The sequence below is a fragment of the Camellia sinensis genome, chromosome 10 (assembly GCF_055761805.1).
Source record: "Camellia sinensis isolate YWXY chromosome 10, ASM5576180v1, whole genome shotgun sequence".
In the NCBI taxonomy this organism is placed as follows: Eukaryota; Viridiplantae; Streptophyta; class Magnoliopsida; order Ericales; family Theaceae; genus Camellia; species Camellia sinensis.
Genome location: NC_138970.1, coordinates 142,773,923 through 142,798,884, shown reverse-complemented (window position 1 = coordinate 142,798,884; position 24,962 = coordinate 142,773,923). Strand labels below are relative to the sequence as shown.

Here is a 24,962-nt window from a genome sequence, read left to right as displayed (position 1 = left end):
TCCTAATCATTGTACTCTATGAAATGCTAGCAGTTGATCCGTATGTACGAGATAAAAGGAGAATGAAAATCAAAATAATATTTCATAAATTATTTAGGGAAAGGAGGTTGGTATATCTGAATAATCAAACCTTGTGTCCTGGCTTCCATATAGGAATAGGAAGGAGTAAGCCTTGCCTCCTACTCTGGATATTGGAGTGTAGGGAGGTGATCTTCTTGCATCCTATTCCTGTATGTGAAGTGAAGGGAGGGTGTTCTGCTACAAGTTCAAATTTACTGTTTTATGGCACGACTTAAAACAAGAGATACAACAGATGGCGCACAAAGCTATAGGTCCAAGGTAAATACTAGATTTGGATTTTTCGCTTCATGAAGGAATCCAAAGCAAATGAGACAATTAGGAAGAGACTTGTAGTAAGGCATGGTCAGTTTGAAAGAATCAGCAAAGAGAATGTGTAAGCAAATGGAGTGAAGCCAGTGTGTTCGTGCTTGTTAGTCCTAGCTTTCACCAATGCAACGCAGACCTAACCTTTGTGCTATGTGCAAAGTGACTGCTCTAGCTAGAACTGGTGTGTTTTTGCTTTTAGTCCAAAAATTTACCAATGCGCTAAAAAAAATAAAAATAAAACCTATTTTTTATTAAAAAAACAAAACTAGTCAAACAGATTGTTCTTCCTTTACAATTAATCTAAATATAAATAAAAAATCTTCGCAGAACATACCTACGAGACTCATGGAATAAGCCTCCAAGCTTGATGCATGATATCATTGTTTATAAAAGGGCGCAAGGACCACATCAGGCTGTAGCTTTCTAGTTCTCCTGACGACGATTTGAGATTAAGTGAAGAAACGATCCTTTGCTACAACAAAGTGATAATTTTCTCAGTCAGACCCCCTAAAAAGTGTTGACCGAAGGAGAACTTAAACCTTGTCATAGAATGTACACAATTTTCCCAGATTCGGATCATTATGCAGAAAAAGAGAAGAAATTAATCTCCCAATTTGGTTGGTTTTCAAAATCTATTATGTTATTTTTTCTTCAAAAAAACCTAAAAACTAGTTTGGGGAAAAAATTGACCAAAAAAAAAAAAAAGAAACTCATAATTTCATATGATTTCCACTTTTTTGGGGCAATTTGTTTTTTCAAAAATTTGAAAAAAAAAATTTGGTATTTATGTTCATCAAATTAACTTTGATTTTTCCAAAAAAAAAAAATTAGGAAACATATTCTGAAAATGAAACCAAACAAGGCAATAAATCTTCAAATTAGAAATATCACACAACATGAGGGAGCTTAGTACCTGCATAATGTAGTCCAGCTTCACCATACTATATATAACACTCATCATGGCAGCATAATCAGTGTGTTCTGGTTTCGGAAGCTCAGAAGATATGGTTTCCTCCTGAAGAAAAAAAGAATCACAATGTTATAATTCAAACTGGAAACTAATCTCAATAAGAGTTCTAAATACCTCTGCAGGCGGTGTTTGCAACAAGAAATTGTTGCACATCAATCAAAAATTAATAATTTGGCCAATTTCAAGCTAGATAGCCTTTTCTTTTACATTTTTTCCAAAATCAAATTTTATTGAAGCCCTTTGGATTTAATATATAACCAAAATCTAGGCATGAAATGTAGTGGAAGTAGACGAATCAATGCAAATAATTAAATCATCAAAAATTGGGAACAATCATTGCAAGTGGAAACAATCAGCTCAAATTTTGCAAATAGCAAACCATGTAAAGAGACTAAGTTATTTCTGCAAAAGGAGGGCGAGTGTTGCCAACCACCACATTAATACCATGTCACTCCAACAGAAAGATCTGACATCATTAAGCTGTTTATTAAATTATTTGTCATGTTTTATTTAGTTGAAAATCTCCCCTTACACACACTACTATACGGCAATGGGCAAGTTCACTCCAGGCTCCCCTTTCACCATGAGATCAAACAACTATATTATTGGGAAGTAGTACACCATAGTTCTAGTCCTAGGATTCCATATCGCTCATTGTCTTAGAGCTCCCAACTATGAAGATCTTTTCTCGAGCTAGTCAACAATTGGTGGATCCATGGTTTGTCTTTCTCCCAACAAGCCAAAAAATTTACCAGCCAAGCACGATAGATCAGAAGCCATCATATCTGTTGGCCACAACATTAAAACACAAAATAATTGCACCAAAAATTTGGGATGACCATTAACTTCAAACCCAATTAGCACCAAGAGACCTTGGTGCCTCAGTGTGCCTAGCACCTCAAATAAATGTATCACAAGTCAAATTGCAGCAATGAACATTCTAGAAAGATATCCACCCCAAAACAAATACTCGTCTCTCAAGAATATCGAAATTAACAACCCCATGTCAAATCCCAAACAACCCTAATTCAAGTAAAGTAGGTGTGCAAGCAAGCATCTAAATAACAAAATCGTATACCTTGTTTATCTATTTCATACTCTCGTTCTAAGAAGTACAGACAAGGGCATGGATATGGGCATTGGTAGGAAGACGAGACAACGATTTTAAACAATTAGAATACGGACACAGCAGGAACACAATAAAAAATATATATACTATGTTAGAATTTACCATAAACCTACCACCACTACCACCTCACCTACTCCACTAAACCTAACCCACTACACCACTACCACCTCACCTACTCCACTAAACCTAACCCACTACACCACTACCACCTCCACTTCACCTACTCTCCACCTACTCCCAAACACACTCCTATATAATAGGAATCCTTGTAATTGTAATATCTACACAAATACAATCAATCAATAATATACATCAATTTTTCTTACATGGTATCAGAGCAAGGTTAAGCTCTTGGTATTCTTCGCCTTCCGGCGGGCGGCAACTTTGCCTTGACCGCCCGCCGGACCTCAACCAATTTGAGACCTCCATCAACTCGCAAGATCTCTCTCATACTTTCTCTTTCTAGAACAAGCCATGGCTCGAAACCATGCGGGTTGAAGCCAGATCTGTCATCAACTTTAACATGGTATCTGATCAGCTTTATCATGCAGCTCCAGATGGCGAAGCATCGTTATAGCACTCAACATTAGAGCTGTTGGGTTTGCCAGATTCTTTCCAGCAATATCAGGTGCAGAACCATGCACAGCCTCAGCAAGAGCAATGCCTCCCTCACCAATATTGCAGCTTGGTGTTAAGCCCAAGCCTCCAATCAACCCAGCACAAAGGCCACTGATAATGTCACCATACAGATTAGGCATCACTAGAAGGTCAAAAAGAGCTGGATTTTTCACAAGCATCATACAGCAGTTGTCAATAACAACTTCCTCATATGTTATGTCAGGATACTTCTCGGCAACTTCGCGACAACACTTAAGAAAGAGACCGTCAGTTTTCTGCATGATGTTGGCTTTGTGGATTGCAGACACTCTCTCTCTACCATGGGCCTTAGCATAGTGAAAGGCATATTCAGCCACCCTCTTTTCCTTTCTTTTTTTCCACTAGCCGACATACACCTGCATAAAGAGCCCCTTTTCTTTTTCCTTTTTTTATTTAATCCACCCCACTCCACTTTCTCTTATTTTAATATATCTCTATCTATATATATCTATGTTTCTTTTAATCTATTGCACAGCCCATTCTTATTAGTCTTATTATTATTCTTATTATTATTATTTTTTTGTTTCTTTTTTTATTTTTGCAAAAAAAAAAACAAAAAAACAAAAAAAAAAACAAAAAAAAAACAACCAGGCATAAGACGACCTTGCACACCACACTCCTTTTATTCATGTCGGGGCTCCCCCCGTTCACCATTTTACATCAAAAAAAAAAAAAAAAACACAAACAAAACCACCACACCCACAGTGGAATTTTTTCTTCTTTACTATTCCGCCGGTCTTTTCTTCTTGCCTCCGTCCTGGGTGGTCCTTGCCGGTGTTGCCTCCGTGCTTCCTAGACCACCAAGCAAGTTGCCTCCTCCCTGCTCCTCCACTACAGCATATGGTGGACCTCCAAATCGGAACATCACGGTGGCCTTCCGCTTCAGCTCCTTGTTTTCCGCCTTCAGCACACTTATCTCTGCTCGCGCATCCTTATACATGCGTTGGAGCAGAGCCAGTTGGGAGTTTAAATGCTGCACCTCATTTGTCCTACTCTGCAGCCGGTTCGACAGGTTTGTGACCGCCGTCATGCTTTCCACACATGCCTTCAAAGTATACTGATTGGCCTCCACATCCGACTGCACTGCCATTCTTTGCTCCACCGACCGCATCGGAAAGTTCAACGGAGCAAACTCCGGGGCGCTTGGTTGAGTTTCTAGTGCCGCCGCACCAGTTCTCTCTCTCGTTGACTCGTTGAGGTCGGGAAAGAGGGTGAGCAGCCCGCGGGAAGACGATGAAGCCATTTTCTAGGCAACAGAGTGTTACAGAGTGTCTCTCTCAGAAATCTCTCTCAGAAAACAGAGTGTTACAGCGTATCTCTCTCAGAAATCTCTCTCAGAAAACAGAGACACCAGAGTATTACAGAGTATCTCTCTCAGAAATCTCTCTCAGAGAACGAAGAGGTTTCCACTGGTTAGTTATGCTTTCAAGCCTCAGCCTCCGTCTTGGTTTAATAGCCGAGGTAGCCACGCGCCTCTTGCCACCAGACGACAAAACGGGCGCGCAAGCCAAGACGCCCGACAAACTGGCACGCCTTTTCATGGCACATCTTTTGATAAAGTGGACACGCCTTTTGATGAATTGGGCACGCCTTTTGATGGCACGCCTTTTGAAAAATTGGGCACACCTTTTGAGGGTGCGACTTTTTAAGGGTCCGACAAGACTCTGTAAACTGTCCCGACATTGATTCCGGTTAGCTCCTTTATGGGTCCGACAAGACTCTGTAAACTGTCCCGACATAGATTCCGGTTAGTTTCTACAAGGGTCCGACAAGACTCTGTAAACTGTCCCGACATTGATTCCGGTTAGCTCCATCAAGGGTCCGACAAGACTCTGTAAACTGTCCCGACATTGATTCCGGTTAGCTCCCTTATGGGTCCGACAAGACTCTGTAAACTGTCCCGACATTGATTCCGGTTAGCTCCTTTATGGGTCCGACAAGACTCTGTAAACTGTCCCGACATAGATTTCGGTTAGTTTCTACAAGGGTCCGACAAGACTCCGTAAACTGTCTTCTACAACGGTCCGACATGACCCCATAAACTGTCTTCTACAACGGTCCGACATGACCCCATAAACTGTCTTCTACAACGGTCCGACATGACCCCATAAACTGTCTTCTACATCGGTCTGACACAACCACACAGTGTCTGCTACAACGGTCCGACATGACCCTGTAAACTGTCTACTACAACGGTCCGACATGACCCCATAAACTGTCTGCTACAACGGTCTGACACGACCATACAGTGTTTCCTATCCTTTTTTATTTTTATGTATTTTCTTGTTTTGTTCCTCTCTTCAAACTCAAGTTGGTTAGTTTCTATCCTCCTTGAGTTTGCGGGGGGCTGTTAGAATTTACCATAAACCTACCACCACTACCACCTCACCTACTCCACTAAACCTAACCCACTACACCACTACCACCTCACCTACTCCACTAAACCTAACCCACTACACCACTACCACCTCCACTTCACCTACTCTCCACCTACTCCCAAACACACTCCTATATAATAGGAATCCTTGTAATTGTAATATCTACACAAATACAATCAATCAATAATATACATCAATTTTTCTTACAATTTTTTTGTTATGTATATTAATATAAGACATGAAAAGCATTGTGTATATGTGGGTGTATTTTTATTTTATTTTTTTTTCAATTTCCACCTCTTTGTTTCCATATATTTTTGTTCGACCGCAAAACCAGAAAAGTTTGGGTGTAGCCGCTAATCATGTAGTGAAAGGAGTAGTTATGAAACCTATAGACCATCCCCATGGGGGTGGTGCAGGGAGGGCCCCGATTGGCAGGAAAAAAAAAAAAAAAAACTCACAATTCCTTTGTGTTATCCTGCACTTGGAAGAAGAAATTGAAAAGGGGAAAAATATAGTGATAATTTGATTCTCACTAAGGTCTTGCTCTGACTTGCTCAGAAGAAGAATTCTCAATCGAGAGCTACTGCCACCTCAAAGACTTTGCACTTTCAAGATGAGAGCTAGAGGCCAAAAACGAAAGGCTAGTAACCTGGGAGAGATATTTGATTTGCATAAAGCAGGAAAAAAAAAAAAAATCCTGAGTCTAGTCCAGACATAGGATACGCATGTCCACTATCCATGAAGTATTAGTGATACACCACATGGCATTTCCAACAAGTGGATAGATGTGACCGCACCATGTTGATGTTCAACTCGTGTTGAACTTGATGTTACCCATTTTGGAGCATCCGTTCTTACTACCCATTTTGGAGTGTCTATGCTTACTAATTCTCATTAGAAGAATGACAACTTCTAGGAAAAAAAAGAAAGACGTTTTTATGTAACAATCCCTACCTGAATCCCCCCTCTCCCCAGGTCCTTTGATGGCAAACAAACACAAGGAAACTGAATGAAAGGTTTTAGAGAATAACTGAAATAAGTAAACAGAAAAAAGAGTATGCACCCCGACTAAAAGATATAAAGTATACAGTACCTTATCGTACAAAGTTGCTTCTGGACCAAACTCATCTTGTGTGACTTTGTCCTGCGAAAGTGGTTTGCTTTCATTTGCAGTTCGCATCGCACCTGTTACTTCCTTGACAAGGCCTTCAAGTTCATTGACTATGCATTTGGCTGCAACAAATGTAATCAAATTAAATAACCAACTTCAAGCCTGAGGATGATATGGATGCAGAAATTGAATAAAAAGTTTTTTCCAACAAAAAAAAGTTCAAGAAAAAAATAAATACAAGAAGAAAAATTGCATTATAGTTCATAAACATAAAAAGAACATCAGCATCCACAGCCTCATGCCAAACATGTGCATTAAAAAAAACAAATTACCAAAAAGAGGCTAATATAGCAATGTGGCAATTCTCACCATTAACTTGCTGGATAGTGTAATACTGGAAATCATTTACGTTGTGTTTGGTTGGGGGATTTGGAAAGGGAAAGGGAAAGGGAAAAGGTAGGTAAAATGTGAATAAAATATATCTATATTTCATCTAATATCGCACACCTTTTTCCTTTCCCTTTCTCTTTCCAAATCCCTTCCCAAATCTCCCAACCAAACACAACGTAAAAGTGATGGAAGGTCCTGTTCATGAAGTCGACATCAGGAAAGCTTCTTACTTTACTTTTAGTGATCTTCCATCCAGATTGCATGATCCAAAATGTGGTAGATTTCCATTAAAAATTGTTAAATATGTAGAGGAAATATCATTTTGCCTCTCAAACTATACCTCGATGATCAATTTAACCCTACACTTCTTATAATTTTAATTTTAATTTTACACCTAAATTATTCAATTTTTGATCAATTTCATCCCTGCTGTTAGCTGCTGACGACACTTGCTGCCGTCTTCATTTGAGATTTCAATTTATCCCCCAAACAATCTCCAAAATATCAATTACACCCCTAAACAATATGAATTTGGGGGGTCTAATTTATATTTCTTAGATAATTTGGGGGGCAAAATAAAATTTCAAACGAAATTTCTGTGCCAAATCAGCAACTTCCATTTGATTATAAACGGTAGCTAACGGCAGAGGTAATATTGATCCAAAATCAAATAGTTTAGGTGTAAAATTGAAATTATAATAAGTACAAGGGTTAAATTGATTATCGATGTATAGTTTAAGGGGTAAAATGAAATTTCCTCAAATATGTATGATGATAAAAATAAGCCATCAGTACTCTACTATTAATATTTTTTTCAAGGCTATGCAAAAAGTGGGGGGAAAAAAACAATGAACAACATATAAAGCTTCATTACAAAGATAAAGTTTTCTTAAACATCTTCATTGATTAAAAAGAAATCTAATATTGGATATGAAACAGCTTGTAATGGTCAATTGAATAATCTAAAAGAAGAACCACATGGCATGGCACATCCTAGAATAAATGGCACATCATATATCCCCTTCCCATCACCTAGCACTTAAAACAATCAATGTTCCTATGAACATTGTGCATTGTGCATAGATAGCATTAGGATTGATACTTAAAATGAGTCACACCAGAAAAATATCAAATATAACCAAGTTTAAAATCTGATAATTACCACACACACACACACACACACACACACACACACACACCAAAAAAAAAAAGCTTACAATCTGATGTATTCTTCAGGTGTGGAAGTGTGTGGGAGAGCATGAGAGAGAGCAGGAGCGTGTGGCAGTGTGTGTGTGCACAGGTGACTGTATTGGAAATTTGGAAGGACTGAGGAAGAGTTTTAGAGTTTTAAGATTTTGGGAGTGTAATTGTGCAAGAGTTCATGTGTGGAAGATTGTCAAGTGCAGGCGTTCTTGTTAACATAGGGTTACTGTGGTCGAAGACTGCTCTTTTGAGCTTTCAAGCATCAGCAGATATGAGGAAAACAATAATGAGATTGTCCAATTAAGTTGGTTTAAATTTGTCAGTTAATATTGTGTGGTTGATGAAGACATATAGTCAGCTCAATTTTGCAGATTGTGAACAGCAGCTTGGCTTTCCCAAGAAAAGGAATCCATACTTCTTAACAGTTAAGTATGCAATAGTTATGAAATAAGTGGATTTCCACTGTTCAAAAAATGTATTTTAACTAGTATTTCATATATGTACTTCAAAAGAAATAAAACTTTTCTGTTCCTTTTTTTTTTTTTTTTTTTTCTGAGCTTCACAGCACAAAGCTCAAGGATCATGGAAATATGATTAGCTGATTCAGCTCATTTTCACAAAACACTTGATATAATCCACATTTAAAACAAAGTGTGAAAATAATGTTTTGTGATTTGTGTAATGTAGCAAATGACTCGCTCCTTTGTCTGCATACATGGTGGAAAAGGCAGATAATATATAGTCAAAGAATATGAGAATCACACAGAACATAGAGAAAATACAAGGTAGAGGCAAAGAATATGACTATTCATTAAGGAAAGCAAAGCCCCCCAAAATTTGAAAAGGCAGAAATTGTCTCTGAAAAGCTTGTTATTCACTAATAATACAAAAGGAACATAGAGAAAACACAAGGTAGAGGCAAACTTGTCATGACCACAACCCGCCCCTATGGATTAGGGTCATAACCGGCCAGTAATCAAGAGATTACCTGCGGCCTCAAACCAAGTAAAACATACTATATCAGAGTTAAGGGGCCAAAACGGAAGCAAACTTATGAATTGTCCATAGAGCTGTGCTTACATAGCTTAACCAAACATTCTTATATACTCATAATAACTCACACCAAAAGCATATTCACAGAAAGTATGTCATACATACACCCAGGATTATTCAACCAGTGTTAACAAAAATTCAGATTCTATACATGGTCGGTCAAGGTTGTACTACATGACCACAAAAAGGCTCCAAGAGTAATAAAACAAAAGCAAAGCCTCTGCATGAGGCGACCTTGGATGACCTCACAAAACTTGGTTTCTCAACGCTTACTGGGACTGGGGTTAGACATCCCGCTGCTCACCTACATACATATAAATACAGAGTGAGCTGATACCGAGTGAATAATACCAGAGTAAAGAGGTTAATGAATGAGATTCGTTCGTGAATAAGTCATACGTATAATTTAAACATTTGAACTACTAGTTCCACTTGTATCAAATGCATAGACTGTAACATACGGAACGACCTCGGGTCCAACATATTATATCCATGTACAAAACGATCTCAGGTCCATGTCATATCTAGGTACGAAACAACCTCAGGTCTATTGCACTCAAAACGACCTTGGGTCCACCTGTACAAAACGACCTCGGGTTCAATACTCATTCATAGACCAACTTTAGGTCTAATGTATCCATGTGCCAAGGACCACCGGTCCTCCTTATCACATTACAAAACGACCTCGGGTCCAACATTCTCATATTCACGGTGATGCGCCTTTAATCATGGTCGCATCTGTATTCACCCTCAAAACAACCTTTGATCCAATCAGTTCTTTATTCAAAACGACCTTTGGTCCATTTATCAATTATGCAAAACGGCCTTCGGCCCAATCTACATCTTTGTCAAATATACTGAACGGCCTTAGGCCCATTTTTCATTTTCACAACATTCATTTTACAGGTACGAACGAATAGAATACTCATTCATAGTACAATTTCACAAATTTAGAAATTACCACGTTGGCAACATTTAGGAAGTAATGCGTATACAAAAATATCTTTACTAAGATATTACTCACAGTAATCCGGTGCTTGATTCGCCCTTGCACTCGACCCTACATAATTCATAACACAATGGGTCATAAGTTATTCAATCCGTTCTTAACTTATTATTTCTCTTAGGCTTCTTTCTTATCCCTTAGGTCATATACAAAGCCCAATACATGCCTAAGAGTGCTTAGAAATGAAAAAGAACGGAAAATGAAACACGAAACATCTTTTCAAAATTTCTGAAACAGGGCTCCCCGCTCCAGCGTGGTTTCTGCCGCTCAAGCAGACCCATTAGGTCTGCAAAAGTACTAGTTGCCTCATTTTTACACTCGAGCGTGACTTCGGACGCTTGAGTTGAAAGCCAAACCACACGGCTTGGCGCTCGAGTGTGAACCTCTCCGCTCGAGCGGACATCCATGTCTGCAAAAGTTCTGGGAGCTAACATTTCACGCTCGAGCGGACATGCTGAATTCTGGGTTTTCCAACAAGCTGCTTGAGCTTCAAACTCAATGTCCAAGGGTTCAAAACTCAAGTTTTTGGACACAAAAACATATAAACACATGACACACTATGAGAACATAACCATTATGAAGTCAATTGTTCAAAATCATGATCTAATTCCCAAATCAATCAACATTTCTCTTGTATAATCAAAATCCATGCATTCAAACTTCATATAAGCTTTAGATCTTCATTAATCAACCACGCAAGTTAATTTTTTATTCCAATTCCATTTCAAACGGCTCAAGTGGTGCTTACACACATGAAACTCATCATAACCATGCTTGCATGTATGATCCAACACTCAATTTTTCATAATTAACAAGCTATATGCTAGATTATACAAATTCATGGCAATTCATGGTAATTCTATGCATGCATGTGCATTCCAACTTCATATTCAACTCAACCCACACTTTTGATTACAATCTAACATCAAATTCTCAAAATTACAACCTTAACTAATGAACCAATGCTCAAACACTCACCTTGGAGTCCCAAGCTCCCAATTTCTAGCTAATTCTTGGAGTTAAACTTTCAAATTCACAACCTTTGAGCCAAGATACACAATTCTCCCTCTTTCTCTCTCTAGAACCGGTCCTCTCTCTCTCTAGAGTGTGATTTCAGATTTTGAGTTCACAAAAATAAAGGGTTTAAGTGAAATAAAGCCCTTATATATAAGCTTGCCTAATCAAATTGATTAGACCAAATAATGGAGCTTAAATTAGTCGTTCTGAATCTAATTACTTTGATCCAAATCAATTTCTAATTAAATTTCACCATAGGCTTTAAAAATTATGCCAATCAAAATGGCGTAGTCAATTTCGGTTTCTGTGGCCGATAAGGCCTTCAATTTTCAGTTTCTAACAATAAGTTGAACAGATTTTCTACGGTGAACAGATAGAAATTCAAAATCACATATAATCATATAAATGACACTCAAAATCATATTAAACACATAATCACAATCATAAATAAGATCAATTAGCATAATACGGAACAGGGTTATCACAAAACTAACAACAATTGCTATCTTAAGAAAAATTAAAACATCAAAAACAACCATAAAGTTCTATAAGTTCGACATTTGCAGAGATCAAAGATGGAAATTCTGTAGACAATTGATATGCCTCATTTTCTAGACAGCTCATGAAAATATTGGATTCCTAGGAAAGAGCAAGCCATATCTCTGGAGATTCACTTAATGATAAACATTCAAGAATATTGGAAAAAACACTATCTAAAAAAAAATAAATAAATAATATTGGAAAAAAGAAATTTGGAAAAGTCATTATCAAAATGTATTGACGACAAACTTATACTCTGCAGGAAAATATTAGACATCATGAAAGCCACCCAGCAAAGATGGCTAACAATTCCAAAAACATGAAACTTTGAACTAATCACAACTGCATCATTGATTTACACTGCTTTATATACAAAAACATTATCATTTATTGAGAAAACCAAAAAAAATAATAATAATAATAATTCAAGGAATGATCGTACCTTTACTTAAGTGGTCATGAAGTCCAAGTTGGCATGTATGCACTTCTCCATCGAAATCCCCAATGTATGAAAAAATAAGGACAATAAACTTTCAGATAGCACATTAGCAACTTAAAAACTAATACTTGTATCTAAAAACACAATGGACTACCAATGCAATAGCAGCAAAAAAGAGATAAATCCAAAGTTTTTCATTAGTACCAATTGAATCCAATACAGATACAGTGTGCAGATAAGCTTGCCGCTGAAACAAACCAGAGAAAGAGCTCAAAGCCAATAGACCCAAAGAAATCTTTTCTGGTAGTCAGCAAAGACCATTAACATCGACCAAACTGTTTCAACATGTGGCAATTGTGATAATCACAACATTGCATCACCTGTAATGGGATTCAATTAGAGACAAAGGCTCCGTTTGGTTAAGTTTTTTAAACTTAATTTTTAAAATATTTAAAAAAAAGAAGAAGCTAGTTTGACAAAAATAAACACCAATTTTTTTCTTTTCAAAAGTTACTTATATCCCAAAAAAGAGAAAATCATATGAAAATAAAGAGTTTTTTTTTTTTAAAAAAAAAATATTCATTTTCTTCACTAAATTAGTCTTTGACAATATTTCATAAACAAATTCTAAAAACTCATCCAAACAGAGCCAAAGAATTTAGGGCGAAATGAGCCTAGTATTGCAAGAATACATGAGTCTGTGGCCTCTCATTATGCAGCAAAGTAAATCACATTTAATTTCATTTGGGAGAGAAAAATATTCATTCATTCTAAATGTTTCTAGAAAAGTAATGAGCGAAAATCCACTTACAGTTGCTTATATTTTGTATGCTGTCGTGAGCATTTACACATCCAGCTTCAACATATGTCAAGACCCTCCTGGTTTCATTAGCTCTAAAGATGCGCTCGATCAACTCAGATGTCTTGTTAATTGGAGGACGTCGAATAAACTCTGTATGAAAACATAGGGACAGAGCTTACTAAAAGAAGCAAAGAAACTTAATCCCACTGCCGGCAGCAACTAATTTAAAGAACCCAAAACCACTAACCTAGCCGTTGATGAAAGCCAACAAGTAACCTACTTCCCACAGCAACCAACTCCTCGAATTTTATGACCCTATAGGATAGGTATTAGATGACAAATAAAAACAAAAAATTTCCCAACATTGAAGATGAGAGCATTTCAAAAAGTGCTATGATATAAATCACATAAGATGCATAAGCAGTGTCAAGATTCATTATGCACTGTCAAGCTAGTGAAACTTTACCCTTGACTCCAATTGTAATGAGGAAACAAGGTACCTAGTGAAACTTTACCTTTGACTCCAATTGTAATGAGGAAACAAGGTATCTAGACTTTTTAATGCCAAAAATTGGGATGTACATGCAAGACATGTTTCAATGGCCATTTTCCATCACATTGCTACATCAACAATGCCTATACATATTTATTCATTCCTTCAAATAAATAATTGCAATGTTCTTCAAGTAAAGCTTAAAACTTCAAAAGGTTTGGAACGTCACACAGGTACTTTCATAATCCAAGTAATAAGATTCTGAGTTGCACATGCCTATCTTAGGAAAAAAAAAAATGCTTTGTATGGCACTTCACAATTGTATTTTTTAATTGCTTCTGCTTCCCAGCTTTCATACATGTATAGAACATAATCTAGTAACCAATAAGCTTGCAAACTTAGCATTGGGCTTGAGATCCTCTTCGGTATTTTGCAATAATCAAAAGCCCCATACTTCTATTACAGTTTTGTAAGGTAGGCCAGATTGGTATGCACAATCTGCCATCTGTATAGTTTTTTTTTTTCTTTTCTTTTCTTTTTTAAATGATTGAGCATTCAAACTCATCCACTTCACTTCTAGTAGGGAATTAAAGATATCCATAATGCAAGTATTCGTATGCCAATATCATCAACTATGGGGCAATTCTCTAATTTCTATGGGTTGTGCATCCAAAAATTGGCATTTTGCCTTTTTGTTGTTTCAATTAATAGACAGTTTTTTATATCTTTCAGCAAACATTTAAAGACATCCGGTAGATTGTTTGAAGACATTACAATGCTAACGTGAAATGAAAAATTGTACAAGGAAAATGATATAATTTTCATACAAAATTTAAGACAAGAATGATGTGGCAACGGTATTCTTGCAATTATGAACCAAAGTGATGGGTATTTTGAGTTCCAATGAATGGCTATAAATGAGACACATCATTTTGTATGAGTTTTTTTAATACAAATTATGTTTGTATATCATTACTCACTGTACAAAATTATGATCCCACATATCGATCTTTAATCTCCTAGGCCAAACATGTCTTTCATTTGAAAAGGATAATGGTGGGGGAAAAAATAAGCAAGAGACCAAAAAAATTAAATCTCCAAGTCAGATATGGTTCCTTCAATAGACATACCACATCAAATAGTAATTTTGCAAAATAAAGCTCAAGGTATACTCTTCAAATTGATTGATAAACCATTAGCATAGTGATGAAGGTTTGAGATTAACCTTGTCATAAAATCTGAAAATATCTGGAAAATCTTCTCGTTCAATTCAGACATCAATATGTGTTCTTCACTTTCCATTCTGAACAACAATGAGAGTGAACACACTACATTGAGATTAAAGTTTAAAAGTTTTAAGCCAAATCCTTATAAGGCTCCAAATCAGGGGAAAAAATATTACATATATGATGGCCCATTGGCAATATTGTAGCCATGACCTTTCGAGAGATTTGTGTCACAGTTGTGCCGTGCCAACAATTTGGCTAATGAAACATACCACACACCTACATATATAAATTCATGTGCCTATTATATATTCTATTATATGGAACACACAACTCAGAACAGCTTATTGAATGCTATGTCATGCAATTTTGATTTTTTCCAAAAATGCCCATAGAGTTGCTAACTGAATGAATACTGTAGGGGTACAAATGAAGATCATGTAATAATGAAAGATAATGAAATGGTGAGGTGAAACTGGTGAATGATTGGTACAAGAAGATGAAGACGGAGATGGTGAGAGAGATACTGTGGGATGAAAAGCAAGGCAAATAGAGTAGAGAGAGAATGGCAGAATATTCTTGTGCACCACTACCCCTCACTCTTGGTGAATAGTCTCACTCAAGCCTGAAAATTAGGGTTTATGAAATATGGGTGCTTATTTATAGGCACTCAGGTCCAGCTTGGGGGCCAAGAAAATGTATATAATGTTGCCACGTGGCCTTTAGGGACCACATGGAATATTCCTCTCTCGTACTATCCAGTCAAGACAAATGCAATCTTCTTCCCCTCGGGTTAATCCCCTTGAGTGGTTTTCAAGAGTAACCGAAGTTTGCGAGATTCACAAATGCCTAGATGATCCCTTACTTTTAGCCACCAAACCGCAGGTTCTCCCTACATCCCGACAAAGCTAGCAGAGTATAGTCTTGAGATCGACTTATACATCTACCTCGATGTTTAAAATCTGAGAGACTTCCCAAGTCTTGCCGTTTTGACATTGGGTGGAGATGATTGTTTTATTTGTATGATTAACGGGGGCTTGATCATGCTTCCCATCTTTGAGATAGTCATGTCACTCATTCTCGGAAGCTATCATGGGGCCTCGGTATAGTAGGACCCATTTACAGAAGCAGTTTTGAATAGGGGTGGATACCCTTACAGAAGCAGATACCCTTTCTATCTTCGAGAAGGACTTGCCTGCCACATCTCGAAAAGCTATCCAAGGAGCCTCACGGTATGCAACTCCTTTGTAGGATGCGGGTTTTGAATAGGGACGAATGGCTGGCCTTCCTATCTTCGAGAGAGTCGTATTGCTCAATTTCAAAAAAGCTATCTAGGGAGCTTCAGGGTATCTGCTCCTTTGTAGGATGCGGGTTTTGAATAGGGACCGTTTGGCGGCCTTCCTATCTTCAAGGGAGACTTAATCACTGCAACCTCGGAAAGCTGAATCTATCCTCAGGTCTTTGACCCTTTTGAGAAGCACGTATAATAATGTGCAAGTGTTTCTCATCTGTTGGGTTTCTTTGAGGATATCGTCCTCTGAGAGACTCTTATCCGAGAGATTTTCCTATCCGAGGACTTTATGAGAGTCATGACTTGAATTTGTTATCCATTGGCTTGGGCTTGGGCTTGGGCTTGGGCTTGAAGCCTTCATCTTCAAGGAAATTATCTCACTAGAATTTCCTTCAGGATTGAGTTGTCCTGCAGACTTTGCATTTCGAAAGGACTTAGATTTTCCTTTCGATACGTTGGGCGGTAATGCCGTTTTCCCCTTCTTACAAATAGGCATGCCACACATCCCCCCCCCCCCTCCCCAAAAAAAAAAAATTTTGTATCGATAAGAGTGTAGGGTTAGGATTATGTGTTCTCTCGTTGTGAACTCAAGCTAGATGCAAGGCTTGACCTTTCATGGCCTCACTCGGCTCCACATTGTCCTTTAGCTTAGCATAAGAAGGGAAGCCAGACTTGGCTCTCAAGACTTGAGTCGTATCATAGTTTGCTTGGCTTGCCTCAAGGCAACCAGTTGGCTTTGGGCCAACCCCTTGCTCGGCCCATTTTGGGGTGGCCGATTGACTTTTACTTGGCCCGTCTCGAGGCGGCCGGTTAGCTTTGAGCCAACCTAGGAAGCACGGATACATATACAATACAGATACAAGATACAGGTATGATACAATATGGATACAGTGATAAAGGAAAACTTTAAATACAACACAAATATGTTTGTAAAATAATTTTTTATATATAATTTCTCATAATGTAGTATGTAGTATGTATAAAATAAAACATAATGCAAGAGTACTTTTATAAAATATTTAGTACTAAGTTCCTTAATATCAAAAAGAGAATTTTATGTTCGTCAAAGATTGCATAAAAGAGAAATCAATTAATAACCAGCCATACCGACAAAGAATTAACAACAAATAGTAACAGAGGATTCGATCAAATATTCAAGAAAATTTAAAGAACAACAATAAAGCTAACAAAATTAAGCAATTTTAACAATAGCACCAAGTCATAATATCCAAAATTAAAAAATAAAATAAAACAACAATCGAAAGAAATTAAAAAAAAATAGAAAGTGTAATTTTTTAACACATGAGTAAATGGCCCTTATAGCAAGGCCAACAAAGTAGAAAATGGTATATCACAAGGGAATAAATAATGACAATGCAACTCCTATAAATATGGAGAGGCATAGAAAGGAGGGAGAAAGAGGGAGAGTGCGTTGACCTTTGAAAAAATATAAATACAAATAAGAAAAATAAATAAATTAGATACTTATTTGGCGTATTAAAATATAAAAAATAAGAAAAAAATTAAATTTGATACTGACTGTCTTTCAAGTATCCCTCCTGTATCCAAAATTAGAAAAAAACTAAAAAATAAATCAGATATTATTTATTGTATCCAATACTATCCTGCCGTATCAGACACATATCTAAATCTGATACTCGTTCGTACATACACAACTTTTTTAGAGTATCCATGCTTCATAGGGGCCAACCCCTTGTTCATCTCACCTCGGGGCTGCAGGTCTGGCACTGGGTCAATTTGTTGTTCGGCCCACCTTGGGCTGGCCCCATTATTAGGCTTGGTCCAACTTGTTCAGTCCACTTTGGAGTGGGTCAATGGTTCTACCAGGTACAGTAGCTCGACCTGGCCTAGTCTTGCTCTAATTTATTTTACCCTCTTCAAAACCTATAAAATGATCCAAACATTCACTACTCCTAACCTAACCTACCCAACAGAAAAAGAAAAAAACACTGTAGGCATGGTTTTAAAAAGCGGCCGCAACCGTTACGTAACGCTGTTACGTAACGGTTTTGGCGATTACCGCCACCCGTTACGGCTGCTTTTGCAGTGTGATTGAGATTCACAGGTGTGTCGGTCGTAGCGGCTGCTGTAGCGGTCATAACGGTGCCGTAACAGCTGTAACGACCTGTTACGCACCGTTACGTAACGGTTCAAAACTGTTTTTTTCGAAAAAACACACAAAAAAAAGCTGAAAATGGAGAAAGAGGGATAGAGAGAAGAGGGAAGATAAAGAGAGAAAATGAAGGAGCAAGAGATAGAGAGAGAGAAGAGGGAGGATGAAGAACATGTTATTGATTTGTTGAAGCTGTAAGACCTATGCTATTCTATTCAGCTGCTGTCACTAAACCATTTTGTTTGTATGTGTCTATCTATATATTGTTTGAAAATAATAATAATAATAAGCGTGGTCATTATCTATTTGGCTTGGTTAAAATATGTATATATATATATATTTAAGCTCTTATTTATTCTTACTTTTGCCATTATTTATCTTATATATAATAGTTAGTGATTGATTTTTTGTATAATATAAAGTCATTAATTATTAAAATAAAATGTAAAAAACTCAATTTATAGTGATTTAAATATATGAAAAATATTGAATCATATTTAAAAATTTATAAAAATTGATTAATATTTATTTTTAATCCAATAAATCTGATCATGGAAAAAAAATATGCGTATCGGTAAGTTTTTTTCAAATTGTGCGAAAAATAAAAAAATTCACGGTTCCGGTTACCGCAACCGTTACACTACGGCCTTTACACCCCGCAACCGCAATCGCGTCACCGCCACCGTTACGGCGACCGCAACCGCTTTTCAGAACCTTGACTGTAGGCCACAACAACAAAGAAATCAAATGGGCATGACATAATATATATTTAGTGATATTGAGAGGGAATAAAAATAACTACAAGAATTGTGTGGGTCTAGGCATTGCTACGTGGCATGGTTATGGATTTTCACATGTATGACAATTGTCAAATTCTTATCAAACACTACATTAGTGTGTTTATGTTGTGCAAAACTCATTAGGATATGAAATCTTATCAATATAGAAGTCCTGAATAACCGGAGATTGTTTGGGATAAGACTTCTGGAACATTCAAACTACTTGATAAGTAAGTCACTGGATATTATAAATAGGCAATACCCTCATGGGTTGAGGTATGCAATTTCTTTCTATGAATTAGTCCATTAAATATTTTGATAATAATGGAAGACTGACTTGGGCATCAGAGGGCCCCCAGCTACGGCTGAAGGTGTTTTGTCTTGTAGATAGCGATCGCGAAGTGGTGCTGATCATCTTCTTTGTTGGATTTCTTTATCATCAAATACGGTATTTTTTTATGTTCGTAAAATTGGCGCCGTCTGTGGAAACGATTGAGTCCAACGAGGAAGATTATATTTATAAATTATTATATCCCATGTAGTACTAGAAGAGATGATCCTCGTTTGTTTTTCTCTACACAGCTATTGGGTGTGCATGATTGCACTCTTCGAAGTTGTATTCATTCTATTATGAAATATTCTTGAATTGGGTATCTCCCGCCAATTGTTTCTCAATCTTGGAAACATGATCATGCAAATCACTTTTTCTTTACCAAATGGTGCCCGTAACAACGGCAACGTGGAAGATCTCTAGTGTGTTTTACTCAATGTTAAGTAATCACAAGCTTTTCTAGAAGATATTTTATTATGTATTGTGCCGAATTTTGGTTATCTATGGAGCATGGATTTTATGTATCATTACTCCGACCACAAAGAATTTTTTATATACCGAGCGTGTAAATTGGTCAGATATGTTGCTGGATTTAGAATATACAAGAATAAATTATTTGGGTAAAAAATGCTAAGATGATTACCTTGGCCAAAAAAGGTTGGCAAGTTTAACCAACTCTTTCTAACAAATCTTTGCATGACTGGGGGCAAAGTGGATTGGCAGGTTTGACCAACTCTTTCTAGAAATCTTTGCACAACTAAGGGCAAAGTGGGTTGACAGGTTTGACCAACAAATTTTTGCACTCATTGACCAAGATGGTTACCTCGGCCAAAGAAAGTTAGCAGGTTTGACCAACAAATTTTTGCAATCTTTGACCGAGATGATTACCTCGGTTAAAAAAGGTTGGCAGGTTTGACCAACAACTTTATGCACTCTTTGACCGAGATGGTTATCTCGGCCAAAACAGTTTGGAAGGTTGGACCAACAAAATTTTTTTACTCTTTGACCGAGATGGTTACCTCGGCCAAAGAAGGTTGGTAGGTTGATCAACAACTTTTTGCACTCTTTGGCCGAAATAAACCAACCACTTTTTGCACTCTTTGATCGAGATGGTTATCTCGGCCAAAGCAAGTTAGCAGGTTTGACCAATAATTTTTTGAACTCTTTACCCCGAGATGACAGTTATCTCAACCAAGAAAAGTTGGTAGGTTTGACAAACTATTTCGAACTATTTGACTGAGATGGTTATCTCGGTCAATGCTGGTTGGCAGGCTTGACCAACAAATTTTTGAACTCTTGAACCGAGATGGTTATCTTGACCAAAAAAGGTTGGCAGGGATAGTGTAAACCGAGTTAGTCTACTCGACAAGACACAGAAAGAACACCTCCTTGTACGATTGCGAACTCGAAGGTATTGGATTGTGCTTCGATGGGAAAAAGAAATGGAGCACTGGGTTTAGGGTTTGTGAACGAATAGGATGAACAGTGGCTGAAACCATTCGAGTGTACAGGATATATACGTTGAAGGCAAAAAGGCGGGGCTATCGAACGAGTTTTGCTCAACAAAGTAGGTTGGCAAGTTTGACCAACTTAGAAAATCTTTATCGAGCGGGTTTTGCTTGTCGAAGGGAGTTTGCATGTTTAACTAACTTTGAAAATCATTGCAGAGTAGGTTGGTGGTTTGTCCAGTAGTAGGATTCCTTGCTGAGCTGATTTTGCTGGTGTTTTGGTAGTTCCTAACGAGATTAGGCATTTTTGGAATAAGTTCTAATAAGGTTAGGCATTTTCGCAATAAGTCCTAACGAGGTTATACATTCTTGGAATAAGTCCTAACGAGGTTATACATTCTTGGAATAAGTCCTAACAAGGCATTTCGGAATAAGTCCTAACAAGGTTAGGCATTCTTGGAATAAATCCTAACAAGGTTAGGCGTTTTCAGAATAAATCCTAACGAGGTTAGGCATTCTTGGAATAAATCCTAGCAAGGCTAGGCATTTTCGAAATAAGTCCTAATAAGGTTATGCATTTTGGAATAAGCCCTAGCACCCATGTATAGTTTTAGTTAGGCATCAAGGTTTTAAAAAGCAGCTGCAACCGTTACGTAACGCCGTTACGTAACAGTTGTGGTGGTTACCGCCACCCGTTACAGCTGCTTTTGCGGTGTGATTGAGATTCACAGGTGTGTCGGCCGTAACAGTCATAACGGTGCTATAACGGCCGTACCGGCCTATTGCGCATTGTTACGTAACAGTTTCGAACTGCTTCTTTCAAAAAAACTCAAAAAAAAAAAATGAAAATGGGAAAAGAGGGATGATGAAGAGGGAAGATGGAGAAGCAAGAGAGAGAGGGAAAAAAAAGAACATGTTATTGATTTGTTGAAGCTATAAAACCTATGCTATTTTATTCAGCTGCTATTACTCAACCATTTTGTTTGTGTGTCTATCTATATATTATTTGAAAATAATAATAATCATAATAATAAGTGTGGTCATTATGTATTTGGCTTGATTAAAATATATATATATATATATATATATATATATATTTATTTTGTTATTTATTCTCTTACTTTTATCATTATTTATCTTATATATAATAGTTAGTGATTGATTTTTTTTGTAAAATATCTAGAAAACATAACAGTTGTATAATTATATATTAATACATATTTTATATATGTCAATTTTTTTTTATTAGTTTATTTTATTTTTATTTACAGGTTATCCAAAAAGAGAATGAATATTCAAGTGATCCAAACCAAAAAAAAAAAAATTCTTTATAATTTTTATATGATTACATTAGCATGTATAATTTTTTTTTTTTAAAACTATATGCTTCCACAAGTATAATAATTAAAAAAATAAATTTATACATCTAAGTCCAATAATTATTTTTTTGGCCACAAGCGTAATATGGATTTGTGACATATAAAGTCATTAATTATTAAAATAAAATGTAAAAAAACTTAGCTTATAGTAATTTAAAAATATGAAATATATTAGATCATACTTAAAAATTTACAAAAAATTGATCAATATTTATTTTAAAACCTAATAAAAATGATTATGGAAAAAAAATATGCGTATCGGTAAAAAAATTTCAAATTGTGCGAAAAATAAACAAATTCACGGTTCCGGTTACCGCAACCGTTACGCTACGGCCTTTACACCCCGCAACCGCTCCCGCTCCACCGCCACCGTTACGGCAACCGCAACCGCTTTTCAAAACCTTGTTGGGCATTATTACACGACTATTTTTATCAGAACAATAGAAAGTTTCCACTCTTTCACTGAGTTCAGAGAGAATGAAAGCTTGGGGGCAATTGAGAGGGAATAAAAATAACCACAAGACTTGTGAGGGTCTAGGCATTGCTACGTGGCATGGTTATGGATTATTACATATATGACAGTTGTCAAATTCTTATCAAACACTGCATTAGTATGTTTATATTGTGCAAAACTCATCAAGATATGAAATCTTATCGATATAGAAGTCCTGAACAACCGGAGATTGTTTGGGATAGGACTTTTGGAACATTCAAACTACTTGATAAGTAAGTCACTGGATATTATGAATAGGCAATACCCTCATGGTTGAGGTACGCAATTTCTCTCTATGAATTAGTCGATTAAATATTTTAATAATATTGGAGGACTGACTTAGGCGTCGGATGGCCCCCGGCTACAACTGGGGGTGTTTTGTCTTGTAGATAGCGATCGTAAGGTAGAGCTGATCATCTTATTCGTTGGATTTCTTTATCAACAACGACCAACATGTGACCGATCTTTTTTTTTCAGCCAAAGCTTTTTGTTTGTCCGCCTCCGCTGCATTGACTAGCTCGGCTAATTGATCTCGGTCGGCACTCAGCTCGGCCAGCTTTGCCTTGAGATCTTTTAGCTCGGCAGCCTTGGCTTAAGCATCAGCAACAGCAACGGCAGCCTGAGCTGTTTTCCTCAACTCCAACACGCGCTGGTGGGCTGAGTGATTCTTCTGCACGGCCATGTGTTTATATTTTTATATTTTTTCTTGATTTATATTTTTTGTTAGACTATTATACCTTATATATATTATTGATATATATTACCTACAAAAATGACATACATGTTTCCCTCTGTTTTCGTTGTGGTAGGGTCCGTACAGATATAATATTCACTTACAAAACCCAACTTCAATCAGTAACATGTGAACAGTTAAAATAAAAACAAAAACCAGCAGGTACCCAAAAACGATTTGAGCAAAATGGGTCATCAAAAATAACAAATATATGAGATGAAAACATATCTATGACTATCATTAAATAGATCAAAGAATTGAACACTTACAGAAAATGAATTTCCGGAGAAGGGCTGATAATAGTCTTGGGGTTTCGGCTGTCTTAGTCACAGTAAGAGAGACTTGTGTGAGTGTCGAATGAGAGTCGACAGACAGAGCATAGACATAAGAGAGAAGTGACAGAATCAGTCTAAGCCCCAATCCCAATCAATGAAACCCTCACACCGGTTTGACCAATTTGACGGTCCAACCGCGGTTCGGAAAGCGGTTTTCACAAAAATTTGGTACTTGTCATCTGTAACGCTGTTTGGTTAAGAAATGGTTAAGAAATGTAGGAATCGTTTGATACAGACCGTTTTAATAATTTTTTAATTTTTTAATTAAAATATGAGGTAAAAAAATTAATAAATTTAATATGAATTTTTTATTTTTTATGAAAAAATATGTAAAAAGTTAAGAGAAATTAGAATCTTTGACTTTTTAGTATAGTTATAAGTTTTTTGGTTTTTTTTAATAACTTTTTGACTTTTAGATTAAAATAAACACTTGCCAAACGAGACCTTAGAAAAAAATAAAAAATAAAAAGTAAAATGTGAATAAAAATACTTATATTTTATTTCGTTTTATTTATTTTTTTATTTTTACTTTTCAAATTCATTTTTAAATCTTCCAACCAAACACAGTAAGAGATTATTTAAGTTTCATACAATACTTTTAAAATTAATTTTGGTGATATGAATTACTTATTTTAGAATTCGTTGGATAAAATATTTATGTAAAAAATTAAGATAATTGTATATCGATAATTATATATTTAAATTATATTTGTTTAAAAAAAATGACTAACAAATATAATTTTAAAAATAACTATTTAATTTTTGTAATACAAATTTAATTTAAATATATAGTTATCATTATTTAATTATCATATATTTTTTTTAAATGGATATTCTACCTAACAAGTTTAAAAAAAATAAACAATTCAAACTACTGAAATCAATCTCAAAAAAAATTACTAAGAGCATCTCTAACGGTGGACCAAATTTTTCATCAAATTTGAGTAAAAAAAAACCTAATTTTCTCAATCTGATATGGTTTGCTCCAACAGTGAGCATCAAAAGGGAGAAGGTCGTAAGGCCATAAATTTTTTTTTTTTTTTTCCTCCCTTTCTGTGCCCAATTCTTGTAAGCCTTATCTTCACTAAATAATAATAATAATAATAATAAGTGACCTTGTGGGAAGTAGACAACCACATTCCCTTTCTTGGGTAGAGTGTTGAGAGGGCCAGCACAGGCATGCCAAAGCTCCATGTGAATTGAAGAAGAAGCAAGTGAAGAAGATGAATTTGAAG

At 36.4% G+C, this 24,962-nt stretch overlaps 1 protein-coding gene across 1 annotated transcript; it reads right to left on the bottom strand.

Moving 5' to 3' along the window:
• Positions 1-617: 617 nt before the first annotated feature.
• On the bottom strand, positions 618-23,782 carry LOC114281581 (uncharacterized). The gene is made up of 9 exons (XM_082892469.1): positions 23,662-23,782; positions 14,804-14,906; positions 13,333-13,400; positions 13,095-13,235; positions 12,287-12,328; positions 10,306-10,341; positions 6,618-6,757; positions 1,301-1,402; positions 618-859 (listed from the first exon to the last, which is right to left on the bottom strand). Exons 2-9 carry the CDS (start codon positions 14,878-14,880, stop codon positions 731-733), a joined length of 735 nt encoding a protein of 244 aa, XP_082748595.1. The 5' UTR covers positions 14,881-14,906; positions 23,662-23,782; the 3' UTR covers positions 618-730.
• Between the last annotated feature and the right edge of the window lie 1,180 nt (positions 23,783-24,962).

Excerpts from the sequence above, each read along its gene's own strand:
- LOC114281581 (XM_082892469.1), bottom strand. The coding sequence starts at position 14,880 with ATGGAAAGTGAAGAACACATATTGATGTCTGAATTGAACGAGAAGATT. Across the intron at positions 13,236-13,332 it reads TGGCTTTCATCAACGGCTAG|AGTTTATTCGACGTCCTCCA; the intron begins GTTAGTGGTTTT and ends GTTTTCATACAG. Across the intron at positions 1,403-6,617 it reads AAGCAACTTTGTACGATAAG|GAGGAAACCATATCTTCTGA; the intron begins GTACTGTATACT and ends TTTTTTCTTCAG.